The sequence below is a fragment of the Lolium rigidum genome, chromosome 6 (assembly GCF_022539505.1).
Source record: "Lolium rigidum isolate FL_2022 chromosome 6, APGP_CSIRO_Lrig_0.1, whole genome shotgun sequence".
NCBI lineage: Eukaryota > Viridiplantae > Streptophyta > Magnoliopsida > Poales > Poaceae > Lolium > Lolium rigidum.
This window is the reverse complement of record NC_061513.1, coordinates 132,067,177-132,094,739: the sequence shown is the minus strand read 5'-3', so window position 1 is coordinate 132,094,739 and position 27,563 is coordinate 132,067,177. Positions and strand designations below refer to the sequence as shown.

At 43.2% G+C, this 27,563-nt stretch overlaps 2 protein-coding genes and 1 long non-coding RNA gene across 4 annotated transcripts; 2 read left to right on the top strand and 1 right to left on the bottom strand.

The window, feature by feature from the left end:
• The first annotated feature begins 2,695 nt into the window (after window positions 1–2,695).
• LOC124661353 (ABC transporter B family member 9-like) lies at window positions 2,696–10,515 on the top strand. The gene is made up of 12 exons (XM_047199218.1): window positions 2,696–3,097; window positions 4,765–4,819; window positions 5,294–5,469; window positions 5,567–5,788; window positions 5,873–6,111; window positions 6,421–6,946; window positions 7,020–7,293; window positions 7,402–8,029; window positions 8,112–8,340; window positions 8,530–8,796; window positions 8,877–9,140; window positions 9,747–10,515. The coding sequence occupies exons 1-12, from the start codon at window positions 2,852–2,854 to the stop codon at window positions 10,389–10,391; spliced, it is 3,771 nt and encodes a 1,256-aa protein (XP_047055174.1). The 5' UTR covers window positions 2,696–2,851; the 3' UTR covers window positions 10,392–10,515.
• A 1,026-nt stretch (window positions 10,516–11,541) lies between these two features.
• Window positions 11,542–21,216, bottom strand: LOC124661351 (ABC transporter B family member 4-like). Of its 2 annotated transcripts, XM_047199215.1 has the most exons (12): window positions 20,618–21,214; window positions 20,490–20,544; window positions 19,773–19,948; window positions 19,359–19,580; window positions 19,006–19,244; window positions 14,623–15,148; window positions 14,276–14,549; window positions 13,539–14,175; window positions 13,223–13,451; window positions 12,854–13,120; window positions 12,503–12,766; window positions 11,542–12,260 (listed from the first exon to the last, which is right to left on the bottom strand). In XM_047199215.1, the coding sequence occupies exons 1-12, from the start codon at window positions 20,897–20,899 to the stop codon at window positions 11,619–11,621; spliced, it is 3,813 nt and encodes a 1,270-aa protein (XP_047055171.1). In that variant the 5' UTR covers window positions 20,900–21,214; the 3' UTR covers window positions 11,542–11,618. The 2 variants fall into 2 exon arrangements, with proteins under 2 accessions (XP_047055171.1, XP_047055170.1); XM_047199214.1 differs by having other exon boundaries at window positions 12,503–13,120; window positions 20,618–21,216.
• On the top strand, window positions 18,415–21,420 carry LOC124661356. The gene is made up of 2 exons (XR_006990151.1): window positions 18,415–20,354; window positions 20,457–21,420. It is a non-coding gene; the product is annotated as an uncharacterized LOC124661356 (long non-coding RNA).
• The last annotated feature ends 6,143 nt before the right edge of the window (window positions 21,421–27,563 follow it).

Here is a 27,563-nt window from a genome sequence, read left to right as displayed (position 1 = left end):
GCCGATCGACGGAACCGATTAGGTTTTCTAGGCTTCCAGCTTACCGGCAGAGGGCGTGTCGGCCCGGCGTTCTTTAGTTACTAGACAAGCCAGAATGGTGCCTGGGTCTCGATCAAATCTATGGCGATCTGGACGTAACGGAGAGTACTCCTGTAGCTGTACTATCTCCGCCCAGGCCCGGCCAGTTTATTGGTCTCTGATACGATCATCAGGTGTCCACGTGAAGTAAGCTTTACGATGCGAGAAGCACCAACTCGATCGACCGACAACAAGGTGAGAATTAAGGGAACACGAAAGCAGATGTGTACATCTGATAGACAGCACACGGACAGACATCTTTGTGACCTTGGACTTGGAGGCGAAGGCGCCACCGCGTCATCATATGAACACGATCTTCGATCAACAACCCACTCGAAAACAACAGCTGAAAAAGTGAAAATCCATTGATGCTTTTAGTTCCTCCGGGCTCCGGTGACGATGATCATCAGCTTACGTCATTTCATCTTCTCTGGAACCACGACGTGACCAGCTTATGTACCACAACACCTCCGGCAGCCTCCGTCATCGCCCCATCGGCACTGCCTCATGCATGATTCCTGTTTTACTAGATGCCAAAGATACTCAGATATGGACCCTCATATTCCAACTACGGAGATTCGTAAGCCAAGCTCTAATTATTTTCACCGTCGATTCACGCTTCCGTCGCGGGCCGACACGCGTGAATATAACTGAAGCTCTTACCCGCAAAAATAAACAAACTGAAGCTTTGCTCTCAAGAAATTTGCTACTAGTACCTTTAATGTGCGAGATTGGCGGGTGAGGACTGAGGAGAGTGAAGAAAAAGGCCAAGGATCGATAGACTTACATGATCGACATGACATGCTAATTTCATTTAGCATATGCATATGTGCAAGGCCAATTACTATATGACCGATCTGACAGAGTTTTAAACTGCTGAAATACGCCTACCTAGATTTTCTTTTCTTGCGAGTAATTTTACACACCATTGGAAGCGCCATTCTACGTTAGAATCTCGTTCTTATTTTGTTAAGAACAATGATGATGTGGTTGTCCCCTTTGTTCTCTGTTCGACTCCCGCACGATTAATTCTGCGATTACTTAATTCATGAATGGTCAGCAAGTTGCATCATTACTAGTGCGTCTATTTTGGCAAATCCACTTTTGATCTGGGGTTCATATGCTCTTGGTACCGGAAAAAATATTTTAAAATGTAAATAAAATTAATCTCGACATTCTATATATTCATGTCAACTTTCATGGAAAACAACATTTTTGTGTCATGTGTAAAAAGGATAAGAAAATATCTCTTGAAGAGCATTTTTTGAAGGACCAAAATTTGTCTTTTTTACACACGACACATAACATATCGGTTTTTCGTGAAACGACTTTATGAGCACATAGAACATCAAGATGTACGCGTGGTATTTTTTCATCTATTTTTTTGACATTTCAAAATGCGTATAACCTTTAAAAAAATCAAGAGCATATGCTCGTGGAGCTAAAACGCCGCATGCACATCTATTTTCCTTTTGTGTCCTATGCCAAATACCTGTCTGCCTAGCTAAAAATTAGACACTTCAACAACTTCATTACTTTGTGTTCCATGCCCACTACCCACCCACATCATGCAAAGTTGATTCGCCTATTCGGATTGCTATATACGATAATGAGAATGTTTAGACGTTCGCACATATCAAGCAACCTTGATGTAATATTTTACTTTCAAGCAAGGTATTCCGACATTTGGTGTATTTTGCTCGTTATATGATGCTAGGAATCTTACAAAAAATTATCCTTTCACAAGTTAGTGTAAGCTCGGAGAGCAAGCTGAAATAACACCAAGGTCTCTTATATCCAGGTGCACTAACCAAATGAACAAAGAAACACATGTTTTGTTAAACAGAGAGTGCCCCATTCCATGAAATCTTTGAGATGTAAACTTTATGAATTATGAACTTTGCAAAAAAAGGTTGCGTGCATCAATCTGATGCAGAGGCCAGGGTTAGTCCCCCTTTTTTTTTTCCAAAAAGGTTCTTATTCCATGTGAAGAAAAACGGCAGGCTTCTCTGAAGAAACAAGAGACATATATAGGCGCAGTTCAAAGGTGTGTTGGAAATGCTTAGCCAATAGGGGTTTGAAGAAAATCAACCACATCCACTCTAAAGTATTACCTCTATTCGTAGATGTGGGGCAATTCCTAAAGAGAGAACATTTGTGTCTCAGTCCGCGCCGTGCATTATTCTAGCATTTCAGCAACATATCTGTTCAAAACATACTCTCCGGAAAGGTAGTACTTTTGTAAACAAAGAAGAGAACATGGAAGAACGCTATCGTGTTCCTTGACGGTCACATAACATATAGATGATAAACCTTGGTTTGATTGTACCTGAATAACCACGGACGAACCCAACAATTTTCCGTAGCCCTGGCTTACCAACCATTGATGCTCTTGGTCTTGGGCCTGCCTGATGCTAAATTAATACTGAATCAGATAAAGACACCACTCCCGTTATTTGTGCTAATGAATAATCTGCGTCATAAAGTAAACAGGCGGTACCAGATACCTATGAAAAGAAAAGGCAACGCATCATTTCTCCGAAAAAGAAAAGAAAAGAAAACGTGTCTTCTATACAGAGTTACAGACAACAAGACATCATGTCAGTTCCCCTTGCTTAACATATATGCTATAATCAAGCACCCGGCTCCATATATCGGTAACCACCAGTCCACCACACAAACATTTGAAGAGAGAGATAAGCAAAATCGGTAGCAGCTTCTATACTGAAGGTGAAGGAGAGAGAGATAGGGAGTAACACTAACTGGTAAGGCAATGAGAGAAAGAGGTGAGGATGAACAGAGGGAGGGGAGCAAGAGGAAGAAGGCGGTTGCGACGAAGGTGCCGTTCTTCGGTATGTTCAGGTACGCCGGGCGCGCCGACTTGGTGCTGATGGCTGTCGGCACGGTGGCGGCGATGGTGAATGGCATGTCGGAGCCGCTCATGACGGTTGTCTTCTCCACGGTCATCGAGACCTTCGGCAGCAGCGACGACAGCACTATCCTCCACCGGGTCAGCAAGGTACGTACGGACGCATAACTTTTTTTCTGCCCGCCATACTATGCCCGTCAGACGAAAGTTTATGGGAAACTGCCTAAGAACTATAGTTTTGAACACATCTAAAAACAAAACTATAGTTTTGAACAACTGGTTTTGAATATTCAACCTAAGACGCTGAGCATGCTTTGTCGGGACAAATTATTTTGCCAGACTTGATTAAAGTAGTAGCAAGAGGTTAACAAATCCTTACCGCAGTTTGGATTAAGTGATCTTTAAAAAGGTGTACTTTAGAAGTTAGAACTAAGCACCCATCTTACTTGGTGGAACTTGGGCGTTGCTACGTATGGTGGTCGGCCGTGTGGCTTTGCACCCATTCCTGCGTCTAGTTTGGTTTTATTTGAAAACTTGTTTATGCTTTAATTGGTTTTTGAGATCAAAACATAAAAAATACTTAACCACATTTCATTTAATTAAAATTTAGATCGGCGTTGGATTTTGATCGGTTGGCACTCGCATAGCTAAAGTCGCACGGTGACTTATCTTATGGAAGTCACGGGATCTTAGTCGTGGGATGGACATGTTTGCGTTGCGTTGAGAGTTGAGACGTCGCTGCAGGCTGGTTTATTACTTCCCTGCTGGCGTGCAATACCTGGAGTAGCGATCAACTGGAGATCGATCGGTAGATAACGGTATCAATCGAGATTATGAAGACGATGTCGTGCACCCTGGGCACGAAATTTCGTGGATGACATGCGGATTATTGCAGTTCCAGCATGTGGCTGCTACTATACAGGCCTGAAACACATGTGATCAAGTGCCTCCCAAAAGAAAGATTGCACCATGTTGTGGCGCTCAGATCACGCATCAACCAAAGAAAGATTTCACCGTGGACATCAGCCTCGATTAACATGCTAATCGCGACAAAACAGAACGTGTCCATGCGTGGGACAACCCATTCAGGATATCAGCCGTCGGTGAAAACTTCCACCAGCAGCACCCTTCCGCCGAGAAATGTGTTTCTACCGTGCAGGCTACCTAACATGCACTGTCACGTCTACTTAATTGCGATTCAGTCGGTCCAGTTTTTCTGCGGTCCAAAAATGATGATGAAAACATGATGAAACGTCACATCACTAATTCGACATCAGAAACATGCACGCTACCTAGCGTGCATGGTAGAATCGCCGTGTGTTCCCCACTCACTCTGTTCCTGATGCTGGACATTGCCCTAGCCTTCAACTCTTGATCGTGGCCATTCCTGCTGGAGTTCTCATCATTGGCAGGCGGCCCGGAGGAAGCGACACTGTCAAGGCTCCTATTCCTCCTTGTATCTTCCTCGAGGCCAGAGATGGGAATGGGTGCCAACAGAGCCTCTCGATTGAGCGATGACAGCCCATCCTCATCCGTCTAATTGCCTCTGAGGTCGGCATGAGAAACCTTGGCATTCCTTGGAGCATCTGGTTTGGAGGCAAATCTAGCGAGGAGCGCCAACGCCGCTCAACTCCCACGATGGAATCGATCTAGCTCCAAAGAATAATAATTAGGATAACAGAAAATAATTTGAGAAAGAATAGTATGTTTAGCTGGAATGGCAGCACTCAGCCACCGATTCTTGCTTAATTTCTAATGCATACAAAACGAATGCCCCAAAAGTTCAGTACTCTTTTATTGACAGTTACTTTCTCCAGGTTGTTATGTACTACATCTATTTGGGAATTATGACGGCAGTAGCTTCATTTCTTCGTAAGCACACTTCTACTGTTGGACTAAATGTTTCTAAATGGATAGCTGAAACTCAATCGGCCAATCCTATTCAGTCATGAATTGAAATAGCTTGCATTCATCTGATCAGGTCAGGACACATGATAAACAGTCAGAACATTTAAAAAAAAACCCAAGAAAAACATGGAATCTCATCTGTAATTCACACATGGAGCATAAATTGGCTGCCAACACCTGAACACTACTTGCTCTCATTTCGAGTCTACCATCTAAAAAAAGAACACAACTTGCTACTAATGTAGTGACATTCCTGTATTTTATTTACACTAGTGTCACTGCTTCACAACTTTAGGCTAAAATTATCGCAAGTTTTCCAGTACCCTAATACAAAGTAATACGAAGGAGTTCAAAAAACACGCATGATCTCTGTTTTTAGTTGGATTACACACACACGCAACAGAATTTCAAATGAGTGGCTGAAATTACCTGTGACAGAGGTGTCATGCTGGACAATGGTGGGAGAAAGGCAGTCAACATGTATCCGATCTCTATACCTCGAAGCTGTTCTAAAACAGGATATTTCATTCTTTGATGTGGAGATGACAACTGGGGAAGCAATTTCTATGATGTCTGCAGATACTGTACTGGTACAAGATGCCCTTGGAGAGAAGGTAATAAATGCAATAGACAACATAGAAGAAACAACGGAGCAAATTTATTTCTGTAATGAATTATTTAATTTCACACAAATGTGTTCTTCACTATCAGGTAGGCAAGTATGCACAGCTTTTGACAACATTTATTGGAGGTTTTGTCGTCGGATTTATAAGGGGCTGGATGTTGGCTCTTGTTATGCTGGCATGCATACCTCCATGTATTCTCTCTTGCGCAGCTGTCTCTCGATTACGTGCCCAAATAGCTGCAAGGAGGCAAGCATCATATGGTGATGCAGGCAATGTTGTTGAGCAGAGCACTGGAGCTATAAGAACGGTAGGTTCTAATGGTTTTGAAAGTAGAGCTAACTATTTGATGGTTAGTTGAAATTTTATAATATTGATAGAATTTTCAATGCAGGTTATCTCCTTCAATGGTGAGAAGAAAGCAATTGCATTGTACAATAGTCTCATAAAAAGGGCATACAAGGCAACTGTCTTGGAAGGGATTGTCACTGGTCTTGGAATAGGTTGTATCTTCTGCGTTGTCTTCTGCAGTTACTCTCTAGCCTTTTGGTATGGCGCAAAGTTAATCATCAGCAACGGATATACTGGAGGGCAGGTCATCAACGTCGTATTTGCAATACTAACTGGTTCAATGTGAGCATTCCAATTGTTGACCATAGTATCTTAAATATTAATATGAGATGTTAGGGAAAGTAACAATTAAGAAGAGCCTTGCACACAAAATAAATAAATTATTTGACCCATAAACAAGAACATTGCTTTCATTTATCAAAAGCAGAAAAATAACTGGAGCTGACAATTTTACTAGCTATTGCTACTTCTAAGTTAGTGTATACTGCTATAATCATTCAAAATTGAATAAAATAATAATGACCAATAGGATATGGTTCTGTGGGAGATTGTAGTAAATTTTGAAACTAAAGTCTTGATTTGTTTCAACAGGGCTATAGGTAATGCATCACCCTCTATTTCTGCCATTGCCGAAGGTCAATCTGCAGCACACAGGTTGTTTGAAATAATCAACAGAAAACCAAAGATTGACATCACCGACACTTCTGGAATAGTATTAGACGATATCAAGGGTGATGTCGAACTCAACAATGTGTTATTTAGATATCCAGCAAGGCCTGAGCAGATGATACTCAATGGGCTGTCTTTGAAAGTGCCTAGTGGTACTACAATGGCTATAGTTGGAGAGAGTGGGAGCGGTAAATCAACATTACTTAGTCTGGTAGAGAGATTCTATGATCCACAGGCTGGTGAAGTGCTGATAGATGGAATCAACATCAAGACCTTAAAACTCCAGTGGATAAGAAGAAAGATCAGTCTTGTTAGCCAAGAACCATTACTTTTTATGACATCCATCAAAGATAACATAACATATGGTAAAGAGGATGCTACACTTGAGGAGATCAAAAGGGCAGCTGAGCTTGCAAACGCAGCCAACTTTGTCGAAAAGTTGCCAAACGTACTTTCAAAAAACTACTTACCTTACTGAACTTTCCTGCAATTATCACTTATCTGACTTCCCCATAATACAGGCATATGAGACAATGGTTGGTCAGAATGGTGCTCAGCTTTCTGGAGGACAGAAGCAAAGGATTGCCATTGCAAGAGCGTTCCTTAAAAATCCAAGAGTCCTTCTGTTGGATGAAGCTACTAGTGCTTTGGATGTAGAGTCTGAGCGAGTAGTTCAAGAAGCATTAAATAGGATCATGGTAGGGATAACTACACTCATTGTTGCTCACCGTATGAGTACAGTCAGGAATGCAGATTGCATAGCGGTGGTTCATCAAGGAAAGGTAGTTGAACAAGGTAAGAGGTACTTCGACATGAGTTGCTAGTTTATCTTCTTCCTTCAACCAATTAACCAGTATGAATAGGAGGTTATTCAATTATTTTCCTTACATCCATTTCATACAGGTGCCCATGACCAGTTGATCAAGGATCCTGATGGAGCTTACTGTCAGCTTACTCGGTTACAACAGGCCCACACTGACGAAATGCGTGAGGTGCCATCCATGTCGGATTCGAGACTTAAAAGTACAAGTTTATCTATAGAAAAATCAATCAGAGATTCTCCCAGGAACAGAAGACAACAGTCCATAAAACTACTTGGACAGTCTGGATCTGATGATTTGCACGGGCATGCTAATACGAGCAGACATGAACACAAGGAATGTGGTGATAGTGAAGCTGCTAAGAAAGCACCAATTGGCCGTCTTTTTATTCTCAATAAGCCAGAAGCACCAATTCTCTTCATAGCTCTTATAGCTGCCTTTGTGCATGGACTTCTTTTCCCATCATTTAGTATTATGATGTCAGGTGGTATAAGAACTTTCTACTATCCAGCAAACCAACTTCGAAAAGATTCTAGGTATTGGGCATTGTTGTGCCTTCTGATGGCAATCATTTCTCTGGTTTCAATCCAATTGGAATTTTTCCTATTTGGAATGGCCGGTGGGAAACTTATAGAACGTGTCCGTGCTTTGTCTTTCAAAAGCATCATGCATCAAGAGGTTTCTTGGTTTGATGATTCTTCTAATTCCAGGTTTGCTACTCATCTTTTCTCTGCAAGTATATCTTTATCACCAACACTGTGGGCATCAAGTTTTTCCTTCTGCCTTTTACAGTGGTGCACTTGGTGCAAGGCTGTCTGTTGATGCATTGAACATCCGAAGCCTTGTGGGAGATAACTTGGCCATACTAGTGCAGTGTACAGTAACACTTGTTTCTGGCTTCGCCATAGCATTTGTTTCTGACTGGAAGCTTACACTGATCATCATAGGCGTGATTCCTTTTCTGGGCTTGCAGAATTATATTCAAGTGAAGTTCTTGAAAGGGTTCAGTGAAGATGCTAAGGTGAAATCATACCCTGTTTTGAACATCTTAGCCTTTTGTTTTAAATTAAAGAAGCAAAGTGTGCATGTTTAGAGATATTATGTAATTTTCCTTTTAATAGTCAAATAATTCGAAGCTTACCATAAACATAATATGGTCCTTCGAAATATGCATTATAAAATAAACTCTTCAAACTAATGATTTCTACAGGTGATGTATGAAGATGCAAGTCAAATTGTGGCTGAAGCAATTGGTAGCATTCGAACTGTAGCATCTTTCTGTGCAGAGAAGAGAGTAATTACAGTGTACAGCCAAAAATGCCAAGATTCAATGAAACAGGGAATTAGAAGTGGAATGGTTGGAGGCCTCGGTTTCAGTTTCTCCAGCCTAATGTTGTATCTGACATATGCTCTTTGTTTCTACGTTGGTGCACAATTTGTACATGAGGGCAAATCAACCTTTAAAGATGTTTTCAGGGTAAGATATACCGCTATACACATTTGACATGTGAGCTTGGTTTATTGAATGACTTGATAAATTGATCTGGTACTTTGCAGGTTTATTTTGCTTTGGTTTTCACAGCTTTTGGAATTTCCCAAACAAGTGCAATGGCATCAGATTCAACAAAAGCTCGAGAATCCGCAACATCCATACTAGCTTTGATAGATATGAGGTCCAAAATTAACTCAACTAGTGATGAAGGCATAAAGTTAGATAAAGTTGATGGCAACATACATTTCAACCATGTCACCTTCAAGTACCCATCCCGCCCAGATGTCCAAGTATTCAGCGATTTTACTTTGGATATTCCTTCCAGAAAGGTAAATTTAACTCAACATGACTTGCATCCTTATAATTATATTAAAATTTAAATAGTTGTTCATTGCAAAAACGGGAGAAAAGTCTTACTGTACCTGGTTTGCTGCCTGGGCATGAAGATTAGAGCACGCTGTAATGTAATACCGCGCCGTATGTTTCGGAAGAGGGCATCAGCAACCTTGAACTTCTTTATTTCCCGATGAATGACGGGAGGAACATCAAGTGCTACAGATAAAGTTTTTTGTATACTCCAAGTATTAGAATGCCCAGCCCTTGACATAAGTTTCAGAAAAATTCCAGATATTGGAAACAAATTTCATCTGTCAGTCTACAAAGCTCAAAGTTTAAACACCATGCACACAAGAACAAAAAGAGACAATGAAATAAACTTAGAATCAAGAAGGTCGATAAAGGCGATAATCTTACTGTGTACTAAGATTTTTCTTATCAGTTTTTTGGTCCCTATAGAGAGTCCCTATAGAAGACGTTAGATTGATCCTCAATACATTCCATGTCAGCAGAATGGAAGCACATAAAACAACAATGTATTTTCTTTGTGTTTATATTTTCCTCTGTACTGATAGGTCTAAAACTAATTTAATATGCAGACTTTTGCACTAGTTGGAGAGAGTGGTAGTGGCAAGTCCACAGTAATTGCTTTGCTTGAGCGATTCTATGATCCGGATTCTGGCACAATCTCACTAGATGGAATAGAACTCAAAAACTTGACACTGAGTTGGTTAAGAGACCAAATGGGACTGGTAAGCCAAGAACCAGTGCTTTTTAACGACACAATCCGTGCCAACATAGCATACGGAAAACGAGGAGAAGCTACGGAAGAGGAGATTATCACTGTCGCCAAGGCAGCCAACGCTCATGAATTCATATCAAGCTTGCCTCAGGGATACAACACTAACGTTGGCGAGAGAGGAACACAACTATCTGGAGGGCAGAAACAACGGGTAGCTATTGCAAGGGCGATCTTGAAGGACCCTAGAATACTTCTTCTCGACGAGGCAACAAGTGCCTTGGATGCTGAATCAGAGCGTATTGTTCAAGACACATTGGACCAGGTAATGGTCAGCAGGACCACCATTGTGGTAGCACACCGTCTGTCCACGATCAAAGGGGCAGATATGATAGCCGTCATTAAAGATGGTTCAGTTGCTGAGAAGGGAAAGCATGAATCCCTCATGAGCATCAAGGACGGAGTCTATGCATCACTGGTCGAACTACACTCAAAGGGATCTTAAGGAGATGTGCCGATATTTATTGTCCGCCTCTCCCCTTGTAGCTAAAAATGAAAAACTCATGTGGCACTTGCATTGCAAGTCGAGCGATGTAAATTCTAAACAAATGTTAAGGCTAATCTCCCATGATTCTAGTTTCGGCTACGCATAAGACATCAGAGATTGCCTCAGCATGTGTCTCTGAACAAATTATCTATGGATTATGTATACAATGAAAAACAAATCTCGAACCACGCTAGCAAGTAGAGTAATTGATACACCGAAAAATATCAACCATGTGGATCCGGGGTATGTGAAGTGTAGGACGGAGCACCTTTGGTACTGCGAGGTCTCCCACCTCGTCCTGGACACCGTCGGATGCCGAGGTAGACGCGGCGCCCCAGTTGTTGCCCTCCGGCGATGTCGTCATCCTACCCGCAGGGAGCCGCCTCCGGCCGCCGGAGATGGGTTCGCCGCCGCCCCAAAGAAACTGCTAGCGCGTACCATCCGCCAGCCATCTGAAGAGCTGAATCAAGGGCTTCGATTGCTTGATCTGGATAGTTGTCCATTTCGGCCCAGCCCTGCCAAGCCCAGTCTAGTAGCACAGACAAAAGAGATGCCTTCGCTAGAAAAAAAAAAAGGTAGTTCTCAAAAAAAGTGAGAGATACCGGGGAAGACGGCGCGGCCGACGGCGGCGGCGCGGCTGCCGGCAGCGAAGAAGAGGTCACGAAACACCAGTCCGGAGGTAAGCCCTGTTCTGAAATTTGCATGCATCTTGATTTTTTCGTTCAGCAGGCGCGTTTAGCAGTTTTAGTCGATGTCGCCCTTTGCCCCTTTCCCACAGAAGTACAGAATCTGTAGATGTTCTTAAGCTATTAGTAATTTGATGTTCGTTGAAGCATGGGGGACGAAGATTGCTCATCGCCACATGCGAAATTGTTAGAGCCGAACCCTGAAGGTTTCGTGAACTAGAGGCTCGGAGCTCGAAATTTGGTTTATTTTCTACTATTATTATTGACGCAGATTACCATTTAAATTGTAAAGCCAAACAGATGAGTAATGGTGTTGGTCCAGGACCAATCTTCTCGTGTAACCAGTTGGATTACTCTCATTGCCTACTATTATCCTAATCATAGATCTTCATGGAAAAAAAAGTGCCAACTCTTGCATCCACTTCTCAAATCATAAAGATAGTTGTATTTAGTCGTACTAGGAACTAATATACACATATTCAAAAGATACACAACTCTACTAAGAATTTGAGCGAAGTTCTACTAGCGAAGCATATATTCCACCCTTGATTCGCATGAGGGCCTCATGCTTTCCCTTTTCTGCAATCTTGCCTTCCTTGAGGACTGCAATCATATCAGCCCCTTTAATTGTGGAGAGGCGGTGCGCCACCACTATGGTGGTCCTGCTGACCATGACCCGATCCAACGCATCTTGAACGATGCGCTCCGATTCCGCATCCAGGGCACTGGTTGCCTCATCAAGTAGTAGTATCTTAGGGTCCTTTATGATGGCCCTTGCGATGGCTACCCGCTGTTTCTGCCCACCAGATAGTTGCACTCCTTTCTCGCCAACCAGGGTATCGTATCCTTGCGGCAAGCTTGATATGAAGTCATGAGCATTGGCTGCCTTGGACACAGCCGTGACTTCTTCCTCTGTCACCTCTCCGTGTTTCCCATATGTTATGTTGGCACGGATCGTGTCGTTGAAAAGCACTGGCTCCTGGCCTACCAGCCCCATCTGATCTCTTAACCAGCTTATTCTTAAGCTCTTAATTTCGACTCCATCTAGTGAGATCCTACCAGAATCAGGATCATAGAAACGCTCCAGTAAAGCAATTATTGTTGACTTGCCACTACCGCTCTCCCCGACGAGTGCTATGGTCTGTGGAAAAGGAAGGAGATACTTACATCAGCACATATTTTTGTGCTTGTCAATGATCACATGTGAAATAAAGAAGCTGAAGGTTTGCTTAGATGCTATAACTGAAACTAGATACACCACTCGGTTTTATGTATGTATTCTTGGCTTTATGCCAAGAGGTGGCAGTTTAAGTTAATTATCCTAATGAAAAACAATTGGTTGCTACGAAAATAAAGAAGGCAGCAAGAAGTTGCAAATTATACCTTTCTGGAAGGAATGTGCAACGTGAAGTCACTGAATATTTGGACATCAGGACGTGATGGGTACTTGAAACTGACATTAATGAAATCGATATCGCCGATGACATTTTCCAACATCAGACCCTCATCGCTAATTGTATCGATTTTGGACTTCCGATCTAGAATACTGAAAACAGAAATGGCGGAATCCCTGGCCTTTGTTGCATTAGATGCCAATGCACTCGCTTGTGACACCCCAACAGCTGCCAAAACTAAAGCAAAGAATACCTGAAGAACATACAATGAATTTGTTACTTTTATTAGAAGCCAATACCCATACACAAATTTTAACTTCAAATGGTCTGGAAATCTTACTCTGAAAACATCTGCAAAGGTAGTTTTTCCCTGACGTACAAACAGTGCACCAACATAGAAACATAGAGCATACGTAAGATATAACACCAAGAATGAGAAACCAAAACCAAGCCCACCAACGATTCCACTTCGAACTCCCTGTTTCCGTAAAGCTTCACATTTCTTGTTATATGTTGTAATCACTCTTTTCTCTGCACAGAAAGATGCTACAGTTCTGATACTACCAACAGCATCAGTTGCAACTTGACTTGCATCTTCATACATCTCCTGTTTTAGAATTAGATCAAATTATCATGATAAGCGAATATCCTTCGGATTGTTCATCCTGAATCAATCAGGAAATAATTATCAGAGTTATTCATACATTACCTTAGATTCTTCACTAAACCCTTTCAAGTACTTCACTTGAGCATAACCCTGTATACCCACTAAAGGGATGACACAAGTTATAACCAGGGCAAGCCTCCAGTCAGCCGTAAACGATATGACAAAACCAGTGATTAGTGCAGCTGCAGACTGCACCATAACAGCTAGGTTATCTCCTACTAAGCGCCGGACATTTAATGCATCAACTGAGAGCCGCGTACCAAGTGCCCCACTGTAAGTAATAAAGCAGAATGTTAGTATTTCTGTAGAACTATATATGAGAAGATGTAATAATTAAGAAAACATCTGAATATGATACCTGGAATTTGAGGGATTATCAAACCAAGCAACTTCTTGGCGCACAATATTTTGAAATGACAGAGTACGAACACGCTCTATAAGCTTGCCACCAGCAATTCCAAACAAAAAATATTCTGCTGGGATTGAAATCAAGGATGCTACCCCCAGAACAACACATATCAGTGCCCAAAAGCTAGAATCTTTTCGCAGCTTATCTGGCGGCTCATAGAATGATTTTATAATGCTGGACATTATTATGCCAAACAATGGGAAAATAACTCCATGCACCGATGCTGCTATAGAACCGAGCAGAAGAAATGGCACTTCTGGCTTGTTAAGATTAAATAGACGTCCAATTGGTGCTTTCTTAATGGTCTTCCCATCGGAAAGGCCGTCTTTGTTCTGTTCGCCTGTGATTTCGTCCTCATGCAACTCAACAGATAATCCCAGGGGATTCTTGAAGGAGTATCTGTTGCTATTGCCAAAAGAATCTTTAGTCATTGACCGTCTGATCGACAAGCTAGTGCTTTTTGATAATGATGAATTGGGCACCCCAGAATCATGTATTTTACGCCTTTCATCACCACGAGTTTCTTGTAGCCTAATAAGCTGGGAGTAAGCTCCATTTGGATCCTTCACTAATGCATGATGAGTACCTGTACATATAATATATGTTTTTGGTGCTGAATGAATCATCATAGATTTAAATAGAAAAATCTAGAATGGAAAAAGTAGTGTATATTAAGAAACTCTAACCTTGTTCGACTATTTTCCCTTGCCGGACAACTGTGATGCAGTCAACATTCCTTACAGTGCTCAAACGATGAGCAACGACAAGTGTGGTTCTTTCTACCATTATCCTATTGAGTGCCTCCTGAACTATCCTCTCAGATTCCACATCCAATGCACTTGTTGCTTCATCTAGCAAAAGGATTTTTGGATCTTTAAGGATGGCTCTCGCAATTGCAATTCTTTGTTTTTGTCCTCCAGAAAGCAGAGTGCCACGCTGGCCAACCAATGTATCATAGCCCTGTTATGAAATGAAGATAGTGTTAGCTTAAATTTCAACAAGTTATTTGGAGCATTCAATTTATTTTGTATACATTTGGTAACTTGTCGATGAAGTTTGCTGCATTTGCAAGCTCGGCTGCTCTCTTGATCTCCTCAAGGGTTGCATCTTCTTTACCGTAGATTATGTTCTCTTTAATGGAGGTCATAAAAAGCAACGGTTCTTGGCTAACAAGACTGATCTTCCCTCTTATCCAATTAAGACTCAGATTCTTGATGTTTATTCCATCTATCAAAACTTCACCAGCCTCTGGATCATAGAATCTTTCAACTAGACTAATAACAGTTGATTTACCACTTCCACTCTCTCCAACTATGGCCATTGTTGTTCCACTGGCTACTTGTAATGACAATCCATCTAATATTAACTGCCCAGGTCTTGCAGGGTAGTGAAAGTACACATCCTTTAGCTCAACGTCACCCTTGATATTTTCTAAAACCATGCCGCTGGTATCGTCTGAATCTATCTTAGGTCTTCTTTCAATTGTTTCAAACAGTCTGTATGCTGCAGATTGACCTTCTGCAATTGCAGAAATTGATGGTGTTGCATTACCTAATGAACTGTTACAAATTTGAAAATTGTCAGGTTTAGGACATTAACATACCATATGCAAGTGCAGTTTTCAATAACTAGCTGCATGTATATATGCTTTGCTGAGAAAACAGAGATGAATATAGAGCAACATAAATAGAATAACTATATGTTAAAAGAAAGAATAACTAGCGTCCTGCGGAGGGATTACAAGCTGGTCATCGCATGATTTATACCCATCAATTGGAATGAAAATTAAATGGTAATTTGATTCAATTTCATGTGTTGTAGGTAAACACATTAATTTGAACGTATGTACGTATCATGTAGGTACAGCAGCATCAGTAAATTTAATCTTATGCGTATAAAATGCGACTTGTAACTTCTTGTAGCTGAATACTTCGTCCAGTCAGTGTAGAAGATCATATATTTTCTCTGCCTTTGTTTGTCTTTGTTATAAAATTCCAATCATACTATATATACCTTTTTTTTAGAAAATACTATGTATACATGTTACTATTATTTTATATTCTAACTTAGTAAAGCAGATTATGATTGTTGTTCATAGTTAGTAGATAGTGCAGTATCTGATATTTTTTACTCGAATTAGAATTATGATACTGTTATACTTAATATATAAACTTGATATTATCATATTTAATTTTGACAGAAAATTTTAGTTCTCAACAACACAATTATTTTGTTAATTGAATACTTAAAACATAATTGATTGCAATCTGCAGTAGCCTTGAAAATATCTAGCAATTGAGGGCATCTCCAGCGACGCGAGGCAAACGGACGCTGAGCGACCGTTTGTGTCCACCGTGACCGGAAATGCGTCTGGGGCCTGCTCCAGCGGGGCGATGCAAAGTGACCGGGCCGTCCGCGAAGACGCAAACCTGGCCTAAATATGCGCCAGGTTTGCGTCTCCACGGACGCTCGGCGGTCGCGCGGAGTGTCCGCCGAAAAAGACGTAGGACCCGCGCGTCAGTGGCAGGGAGGCCGATATTATTCCCGCCACTGGCCATTCCCCGCGCGAAATTGCAAACTAGACCGGCGCGAGCAGTCCAGAAGCGATGGACGTCCTCGCCACCGCAGCCACCACCATGGATGCGGAGCAAACCCTCGCACCCGCCACCGCTCCACACTCCCCCGTAGCCACGACCATAGCCAGAATGGAGGCTGCAGCTCCGGCGGAAGCAAAGCGGGCCGCCACCGGCGGCGGCCGGGAGGCAAAGCCGAAGGCGGCAAAGAAGGTGCTCTCCGCGGAGGAGAAAATCATCAAGGCCGCAAAGCGTCGCGGCCGGCGTAAGAACCAGAAGATCAAGACTGCCGCGGCCGCCAACCGAGCGGGCACAGCGGATGCGGATCAAAGCCGGCGTCGCGCAAGTAGCCCTCCATCCGACCTTAGCGGAGGGCTACATGCTCGTCAAGAGAGAGGGATCGCCGGCGTCGCTCCTCCGGCCTCGTCGGTGAGCTCGGTAAGTTCCCAGCTGCGCCCTGGAACTCCCGCTCCCTTGCAGGGCCACCCGGCGTCGCGGTTCGCCTCCGGCCTGCCGCCGGTGCAGTTGACCGGGGCGCCGAAGCAGTTCAACGGGGCGGTGGTTCCCGACCTCAACCGGACGCCTAGAAGCGGCGACTCCTGCCTGGGCGCGACACAGAAGACGCGGCAGGTGCCGGAGGAGAGCATGCCACAGCCCCGCATCTTGTTCGACGAAATGGCGCCACCTGCCCCGACGATGGAAGACCCGGTACGTCAGCTCTGTCAATGTGTGCGAGTGCCGTGTATCATGCGTCTGATGTCCGGTCATTCGTAGGACTATTGGAAGGACCGCCATGACTCAGACATCCAGGAAATTATCTACGGTGGCGGCTTTGTTCGCGGTGATCCGGCCGGGACAGGCCCACATGATGACTGGGCAGCAACGCAAGATGCGGAGGACATCAAAACCACATGGTTGTTCGCCACCCAGAAGACGCAGCCAACACCCGTGTCCGTCGACGACTTCGACGACGCGCCAACACAACCTGACATTGCTACGAAGAAGAAGGGGAAGAGCCGGAGGACACAAGGCTTCGTCGACGACGAGGATAAGTGTTTGTGTGAAGCGTGGCTGGCAACGAGCCATTATTGTATTAATGGCGCGCAGCAAAAGGGCAAGGTCTATTGGGCCAAGGTCTTGCAGCAGTACAACGAGACCAGGATGCACCCGCCCTACCATATCACAAGCCCTCGGACGGAAGAGTCCCTCCGGAAAAGATGGAACTACATCAAACAAGAGACAAGCAAGTTCTGCTCGGCGGTCGAACATGCTATTAACAACCCCGTAAGCGGCGCTGGCGTCATGACAATGGTAAACACGATACAACCATCAGCATTCTACACTATTTGCATCATTGTATGTACATCATTGGCGGCTATGATTGCAGGTATCCCGCGCCTTGGAGAAGTTCAGGGCGACGCATAAGAAGGGCTTCCGTATGATCCATTGCTGGGACGTGCTCAAGAACACCAACAAGTGGATGACAAGCTTTGCGTCGTACAACGAAGCTGTGAGGAATGGGACAGCGATCAACCTCGACGGCGAAGACGACGATCAAGGCCGTCCATCCCTTCCACCTCGTCCACGAGGCCATAAGGCTACCAAGGCCGATCTTGTCCGGGAGGCGCAGGCCATTGCGTTCACCCAGAGCATGGAGAAGATATTGACCGACAACCGTGCCGCCATGGCTGCTAGGGACGAGAAGAGGCGTCTGGAAAAAGAGGCCGCAGCTACCATCTACCACAACCTCGCGAAGGAGGTCATTGAGGTCCAAAGGCTGGACGTCGAGGCCAAAAAGGCAGACGCCGAGGTCAAATTGCGTGCAGAAGACACAAGGATCATGCTTGCCGACTTGAGCGGCGTCGATGACGACACCTGGGCATGGTTCATGAAGAGGCGTGCCGAAATCCGCGCGAGATGCCTGATCGCCATCGCCATGCGCCCAGCACCTTGGCCTCCTTTTGGACTTTTTTTATTGCTGTTCAGGCCTTGTTATGCCCCTTTTGCTCCACTTTGTGCCCTACCTTGTGCAAAGTGTGATGAACATATTGCAGACCTCAATTTGCGGCTGTAATTTCGTGCAAAGTTGATGCTAGTTCATCTTTTTTTGAAATCTGGCCTGCGCCGAAAATGCGTCGCCCCGCTGGAGCTAGCCCCAGACGCAAACGGACGCGCGATCATTTTCGCGTCCGCCAGGCGACACAAACGGACGCTCGCGGACATTTTAGGTGCCCCGACGCTCTAGCTTTCTCAGGATTCTTGGGACTCTGCTGTGAGGGTGTAATATTTACATCCCTGATTCGAAATTGTGCTTGCTATTGTACATTGGGTTGATATCTTAGCAAGAGCATTTTTTTTCTTTAGAAAGTAACAGGTGGATCATTCTATTTTTCTTTTGATTTGTGTACAATTTCTGTGTTTTTCTTTTTAGGATTATTGTTGGATTTCTTTTGTCCTCAAAGGGAAGGAGGCACTTTGAATCTCATGTATTACTTGTATTTATATGAAAAAGATACTAGTGCTGAGCTGAAGCATTGCCAATTGAATTATTTACAATTAAAAATAAGTAATTAAATAAATATTAACTATGGAAGGTAATTTCTGAAACCAACTTGAAAGAAACATCAAACCACCACATCGTGTTTTTTTTATCGGATATACAGAAAAATGTCGCATGGCATACGTAAGAAAATAAAGGTTCTCTAGATTTCAAAATACTATTATTTAATGTTTATTATTTCCATTTATAGAACTAATCCAATAAATTGAGAGTTAGGTGCACTGAAAGTCACTACTGTATGATCAATAAAGGTCTTTGCAATGTAAAGATGTAAGAAACTCACGTTGCGCCAGTCAATACGGCAAACAAGACAGTGAGGATCTTCCCTCCAGTATAACCTTTGTCGATTATTAGCTTTCCACCATACCAAAATGCTAGACCATAGCTGCTAAATAAGATGCAAAAGACAGAGCCCATGCCAAAACCATTTATAAGGCCTTCCTCAATAACAGTCTTGTAAGCCTTTTTAATGAAATTATTGTACGATGCTATGGCTTTCTTCTCACCGTTGAAGGACACAACCTGTTCACATGATAGTTGCTAACTTAATTATTTCCATTTACCGAATAATTTATAAAATTTGAATTAACTAAGAAATTGATTTAAATTTGAATAACTGATGTAATTTGAACTCACTGTTCGTATAGATGCAATTGTCTGTTCGACTGTATCTGCAGCATCACTATACGATGTTAGTCTCTTGCTAGAAACCCGGGTTAGCATCTGTGCAGACACTGCACCAGCGATCGCAACTAGCGGTAGTGATGTTAACATGACAAGGGTCAGGAGCCAGCCTCTTGTGAATGCTATGATAAAACCACCAACGAAAGCAGATGTGAGTTCTACAAGCTTCCCTGCCTGTAAATGAGAATGCATGAATGTATGAAATACACTTCTAAAAATAACACAAATACTTATGTAGTTGCAAAAATATTATGAAAGTAAAAAAACGCTCAAGCTTGCCATTAACTTGTGCGTGCAGTTAGTGCACACCTTGCAATGTGATGAAATATTATATTTCTTTATTTAGTACCCCAAAGAAAGTATTACCTTCTCACCAAGAGCATCTTGAATTATGACTGTATCGCTCGACATCCTAGAAACTGCTTCACCGGTTGTCATTTCTGTGTCGAAGAATGCAATATCTTGCCTCAGAACTGATTTCAGGTAAAAAGAGCGGATGCGGGCTGACTGCCTTTCTCCTGCCATCGTCCAGCATGACACCTCTGGAGAAAATGAAGAGTGAGCCTTTTTCCAATGATTAGGGAGGGAAACCTCCTCGGTTCCATTGTATCAATGAAATATTCGGTTATTAGGATTGCAAAAGGCACTTCTCATGGGATGAATACATGATAGAATTCTCTGTTCTGATTTCGTATCTGCATGTCCGTTACTCAAGCGAGAACAAATTTGTGTCCTAGTTCCACAATGTTCAGTTATGGAAGTCTTCAAGTTGAAGTATTTCCTCATAAGTACTATGGAATATTACAAAGGAATAGTGAAATAAATATCGAGAGAACTGATTTTGAGTCTTAGAGCTATATGATTGTGCATCAGTGTTTCATATTTTCGTAATATAGTTAAGTTTGATATTGAAGCTTCACAAGTCTCCATGGAGTTTTCACGGAGAAGGTACATGAGATATTTATGCTATAAATAACTATCCTCTGCAGTTTGCAAATGTTATATAAGGAACGTAGAAATATTGCTTGATATCTAAAGTTTCATTGACAGGTGTTCTACGTATAGAATGGAGATTGCACTTACGAAGAAAGGAAGCAACTGCTGTCCCAATACCCAGATATACGAAGTTCAGCACAACCTGGAGAAAGAACATTCGCTGTGAATCGGGAAGCTACTCTTCAAGTGAGGTGATCACTGTAGCCATTGCGTACCTTGGTCACACGGCGGAGGACGTCGCTGCTGGTGCTCTCGCCGAAGGAGTTGATGACGTTCCCAAAGAGCACCGATATGAGGGGCTGTGACACACCGTTGCCTATCGCCCCCAGCGTGCCGACCACCATCAACAGCACATCGATGCGGTCGGCGTACCTGAACATGCCGAACAACGACACCTTCTTGGCTTCGTCCTTCTCCCGCCGGCCATCGTTTCCTCGCTCGCCGCCGCCATGGCGTGCTCCTTCTCCACTACTATCTGCTGCTGCTGTCGCTTCCATTTCCCGTCAGCTGGCTTTGCCGATGTGCTGTACGAGCCCGGCCGCAGTGGGTCGCGTGTAGTTCCTGTCCCCGGGGAGTGGTGGAGGCAACTATTTATGCGCACTCTGCCGGCCTCTCGAAGTGCTTTGATCGGCAAGGTATAGCTGCTGGGTGCTTGGAAGCTGGAAGCGACCGGGAAAGTTTGCGATGGAAAAGAACCATACACGAATGAGCAACAAGTCAAGTTCTACGAGATTATTAACATGTGATTATCGGAAGATTCGGAACTACTAGTACAGGTACAGGTGCAACAAGTCAAGTGCTGCGTGTCTCCTAGCTTTTTACAGAGCAGTCAAATTAAATGGGTTGCGTTTCTCTTGTAATCTCCTCACATCATGCGCTAGCTTACCTAGCTGGGCTCTCTATGGTTCACAAACCAATTGTTCTTGGTGGGGGAAATGAGTGGACCGATAGTAAGCTGATATGACTATCGAATATGGATTATAATAAACTTCAAAAAGGGCTAATGGGGTTCTATTCATAGAATAATTCACGCGTGGAGATTTTTGGCTCCCAAGCTCCAGTGATCCCATTGTTTAAAAAAAATCAAAAACCATATTTACGAGTTTTAATTTAAAAAATCTGAAAATAAAACCGGATGTAGCCCATGTGCAAAATTCCAATTTCAAATATTTTGTATTTTAAGCTACACAAAAATGACAACAGTGTGGATCTGAGTATGCACATTTTTAAATCTCCAAATTTTATTAGATTTGTCATTTTTGTGTTGCTAATAATGTGAGGAATATTTTGCATATTTTTAGGATGCATAATTGACTATGTCTGATTGTTTTTCATATTTTTTATAACTTGTAAATAACATTTTTTATTTTCCCCCATTGAGTTGTCAGTGTAAAGAGATGGACAGGGACGGGAGTTCCTTTCTAGAGACTGGTCAGCGTAGCCGCAGGGCCATGCAGCTTGATTGGGGCGCAGCGTCTCCACGACAGTCGACAATCCAGTTTCCTTTTAACTGTGCCTTGACCTGCAAGGTGTTCTGGAAAATTCGTCGACCTTTTGCTTGGCCGCTCCAGGCACGTGAGAGCGGAAGAACGGACGGACACGGACGGCAGGCGTTCCTTGGGTGCCAAGCATGCATAGCATGTGGTCTGGTCGTAATTATTCCACGAAAGAGTTGGATCTAGGGTTGGACTAACGAGCTGCTCGGATCGTTAAGGCTCGGCTCATTAAGCTCATGATCGTTAAGCCTCGAATCGTTAAGCTCGTTAAGAATAACGAGCTGAAATAATTGTTCGGCTCGACTCGTTATGTTCTTGCGAGCGCTCGCGAGCAGCTCGTTAAGGATCGTTAAGGAGGCAATGGAAAACAAACATGTGTGCATTGCCTAGTAAGGAAGAGAGGAAGCATAGGTTTTTAGATCCTAATAGTAAAGGGCACGTGCGTTGCTACGTGATTTATTCAAATTGCTAAGATTAGTTTGGATATGACTTAAAATTAATGGAAAAAACATGGAATTTCATATATGTATATGAGTGGTGCATACGTACACGATATTTGAATCTTATACAATTCTAGAAATGTATGAACTATATATGATGTAATTTTGTAAGGCATGAAACGTAAATACAATCAATTATATGTTGGTTGGTTTGAGATTCATTGTCACACATGTGACTGTAACACAGTTAAAAGTTTGATTACAAAGAAATAATGAGCTATAAGTGGGATTACATTTTGTTTGAAATGGAAATGGAAATGGAACAACAAGGCCACCACGATAATCAGGCTAACCACATTAGTTCATCACAACCTGAAGCATACTTTCTGAAAGGCAAAAGGATATAAGTTATTTCTTCTAATGGTACCTATGCATTTTGTTGAATTACATGCGTAGTTAAAAAAGAAAAACGTGGCATCAAGCGGGCATGCATAGATCAGCGATTCACATTTTGTCTCTGCCATCTTGTGAGCATCACTGGGAGACCACGCTGATCAGCATCACATACGTCGGCAGTCGGCCTGAGGCCTTCCCCTGCATTCCCCCCAAAAAGCACCAGCAAATTATCATCGCGGTGTACCAGATCATGCACTCCCCGTCCACGCTACCGAATATGGCAGCCTGAGTGTCACCACGCTCGAACATCCGTACCACGAACGCGACGGCGTCGGCCGAGCATGTTTACCCATGCAGAACTGTGGTGTACCAGACGTCGTCCCGGGCTGGTGATTGTATAGAACATTTGGTGTGCATCCGTCAGGTGGGCGTGCGGAGCCGGAAGAGGGACACACAAGCCGTTGTCCTTCCAGCAAGTAGGAGGGCGGGGTGCAGTATCCGGCGACGGCCTCTTCCAGGTCGTGGCGCCGCTTCTTCTTCCCGTCCATCTTGGCCCGAGCCGACCGACGGTCAGACGGCGGGCTCCCTGGAGCAGCTGAAGGGTGCGAGATACAGAGGGTGCAAGGCGGTATTCTCCTTTCTCCGGCGGTCCAGTGGTCGTCGCCGGATCTCGCTCTCCGGTGGTCGGCGCTGACTGCCTCGGCGGAGATTGGATTGCCCCGTGTCGCAACGGCGTGAGGTAGAGGATAGGGAAAGAGAAACTAACCAGTAACTTCAATTCACGGTGATACAGGATTCCAGGCTGCCCATGCTGCCGGCCGCACGCCAGGGGCAGCGCCTCCCGCGACGGCGTACGTCTTGCTGGGGCCGACGACGGGGATTGGGTTTTCTCTTTTTTTTTTTTTGCTCGGACGAAGGACATGTCTGTGACCGGTTTTCTGCGGTCTCGGGTCGGACGAGGAGATGTGGAATTCTTTTGGTCGGTGGGGAACCGAGAACGTACGGATCTTTCCTCGCGGCGGAAGGGCAGACCTACCAGACCGATCCAGATTGGCAAAATTAATACGGAGTAGTAAAGATTGGGCCTAGGATTTCTAGGAGATGTTGGGCCAAGAGAAAAAGAAAATTTGGCCCGTTTGTGACATCAGGCAGTCACCTATTGCAATTTAATAGTAAAGATGTAGGAGTTTCAAGCATGGTTAAAGAACACTATTTTGTTTGGTCCCTTCCTGCCAAATATTTGAGATAACTAAAGTGACTTGCAGTCAAAACTGGTGAAACCTAGCTTGTTACCGATCTTAACGAGTAGCTCACGAACATAGTCGGCTCGATTGTTTAGCTCGTTAACCTTAACGAGCAAAAACTGATGCTCAGCTCGGCTCATTAACAAAACGAGCCGAGCTCAAACGAGTCGAGCAAACGAGCACTCATTTAACTCGTCGATCTTCGAGTTTTTTGTCCAGCCCTAGTTGGACCTCTCCATAGCTGATTGTTCAACGGCAGATCAGCATCTTGTTCCGCAAGAGGCCTGGGCATGCATGATGGCGCATCCTGCACTTGAGAGAGCATTCAACAGTTTGTTCCTTAGATTGTTACCAGAAACAAACAACATGCTCTAATACCCATTGTTTGGGCTTAAATTCTTGATTCTTGAATTCTAGCTATTGTAGACTTAGAATCTGGAACAAACAACCCTCCACGAATTGATTCTAAAAAAATACACAGAGTACCACAATCTCAGAATTGGCAAAATAGGTGATTCCCGAGCTTTTTCGTTTGGGCCGAATCGTTTTTCTGCGCGTGGCCTCCTCTTATCTCTGCCCCCTCGCGAGCGCACCCACCCGCATCAGGCCGCCTTGCCCTTCACGATTTCCGCCGAGGGCTCCCGCTCCTTCGGCCGCCGCCTCATGGCTCCCACCCGCTCCTCCGGCCGCTGACTCCCGCTTCTCACACCCGTTCCTCCGGCGCTGCACCACGCCCCGCTTCTCCCCGCCGGCTCCCACGCTACGCCGGCGCCTCATGCCTAGTCGACTCGCTGCGCTCCACCACACCCCGCGCTACTGCCTAGTCCCTTCGGCGCGTCCGTGTGAAGGTACGTATGTGTTCTTGTTCTTTGTGATCTGCTTTGCTTTGCTCTCTGTAAATATGTTGTTCACATATACATGTTGTTAGAAACTATTATGAATTATACGTGCTGTTAGAAAATATGAATACTACTGCTATGTTGTTCACTGCTAGTTTATGTTGTGTAAATTTAATTTAATCGTATACACATATAGATGGGAAAAGAGAAAGCAATTTGGGATGCGGAAACTACTGCTATTTTCTGCAAACTTTGTGTGATTGAGAAAGAAAAGGGGAATAGGCTTCTGAAGTTTCTGAGTCCCATTGGTTACAAAAACCTTGCTGAGGTTTTTTTTAGAGAAACAAGGAGAGATTATAACAAACAACATTTCAAAAATAAATGGGATAGTATGAAGGAGTACACCAATTGGATGACCTTCAAGAACAAGACCACGGGTTTAGGTTGGAATGATGAAGCAAACACAATGGTAGCTGGTGATGATTGGTGGAAGAAAATAGGAGAAGTAAGTTTTACTCTATTGTAGTAATTTTGAGAATGTGGGATTACAAGAAAACAATATATTTTGTTTTCAGGAAAATAAGAAGTTTCTGGCATTTCGTAAACATGGAGCTAAACATTTGGATGAGATGAGCAGAATGTTTGAGAAGGTCCTTGTTAGTGGAGAGAGCTCATTCATGCCTAGTACAATATCTGGTACGGTGTTGCCGGAGGGTGCAGAGCTTCATAATCTCGAAGATGATGATGATGAAGAATACACATTACTCCAAGTAGTCGTGCAAAGAGAAGCGCTGGATAGCTTGAGAATCCAAAAAAGGAAAAATCATGTGCAACGTGAATTGAAGCGTATGGTTGATCATATGATTAATGAACATGCGCCAGTTGCTTCTAGCAAAATGACCATTGTCACTAAAATTGAAAAGATAATGGAAGAAGTAGTGATGTGTGGAGCAAAAGAAGGAAGTGATGAGCATTACATGGCAACAAAGTTGTTTGCTAAGTTGGAGAACCATGCCTTTTTTCGTACATTTAAGACAAATGAAGGCAAGATGAATTGGCTGAGGAGGATATGTGAGGACCGTAGGAAGAATTAGATGATCTATGCTATGTATCATGACATTTTATTTTTTGTTATGTTTAATTTGTGGCTATGTAAGATGACATTTTATTTGTTGTTCTGTTTAATTTGTGGCTATGTATGATGACATTTTATTTGTTGTTATGTTTAATTTGTGGTTGTGTATGATGACATTTTATATGATGTTATGTTTAATTTCTGTCTATGTATCATGACATTTTATTTGCTCTTATATTGTGTTTTAGATGAGCACAAGTCATAGTGAAAGCGATGAGGATGGAGTTAATTCTGGAATGGTTGCAGCTGCGGCAAAAAGGAAAAGGAGGGAGTACTACATGCGAGCTACACATGTTGCCGTCATGTACGGTGAGAAGTTCTTAACCAAAAGGAATAGGAGAATTCCTATCATGACCGGTCAACAATGGGTTACTGAAAATTTGAGTACAAACAAAGATTAATATGCCATGTTTAGGATGTACATACCGTGTTTTGATAGATTGCATGAGACTCTTGTGCAAAATTATGGTTTGACGTCAACAAGGAACATGAGCTCAGAGGAGTGCTTGGGTATGTTCTTGTGGAAAGTTGGTGGCCCTCAATCTGTTAGCCAAGTGGAGAATCGATTCAAGCGGTCAACCGAGGTAATACACATGAATTCAACCATGTGCTATAGTGCTTAAACAAGATGGCTGTAGATACTATTAAGCCAAACCATTCGGACTTCAGAGACGTGCATGAAAGGCTTTGATATTCTAGATTTTCACCTCACTTTGATGATTGCATTGGTGCAATTGATGGGTCTCATATCCCTGTTGTTGTTCTAGCTGATGAGATAGTGAACCATGTTGGTCGGCATGGGTATCCAACACAGAATATCATGGCAGTGTGCGACTTTGATATGAGATTCACCTCTGTAGTTGCGGAATGGTTAGGGTCGGCACATGACACAAGGATATTTAAGGACACTTTGGTGAAGTATGCAACAAAGTTTCCACACCCGCCGAAAGGTAACATTACAATTGTTTCTTGTATTATTACATTACCGTAATACAATACCATATTACATAACAATACACGTGTTGTTTTTTCAGGTAGGTACTATCTTGTTGATTCGGGTTATCTAAATATGAGGGGTATCTAGCTCCATACAAGTCGACAAAATACCATGTGCCAGAATTTATCAATGGTGACCCCCCAACCCCCAATGGTAAAAATGAAATCTTTAACCATGCCCATTCGTTGCTACGAAATGTCATTGAGCGTGCATTTGGTGTGTTAAAGATGAAGTGGCGTATTTTATTGCATATGCCATCTTACCCCTATGACAAGCAAGATTTGATCATTGTTGCTTGTATGAAACTTCATAATTTTACCAGGGACAACCACTTGAGAGATAAAGAGTTTGATAGATGTGACCGTGATGAGTACTACATGCCAGGGGATCTACTACCTCCATGTACTGGTCGTGTATCTAACATTGTGCATAGTGATGATGCTCTCATGAAAGTAACAAGGGAGAGAATAGCTGATGGCAGCTACATATGGAGTTTAGTTTTATGCACTACTTTCGGGTGATGGTTGATGTACGTTTTGGATGATGGTTGGTAATTGAACGTGCATTTTGGATGATGGTTTCATTCTTAAATATTTGTATACATACTTGTCATT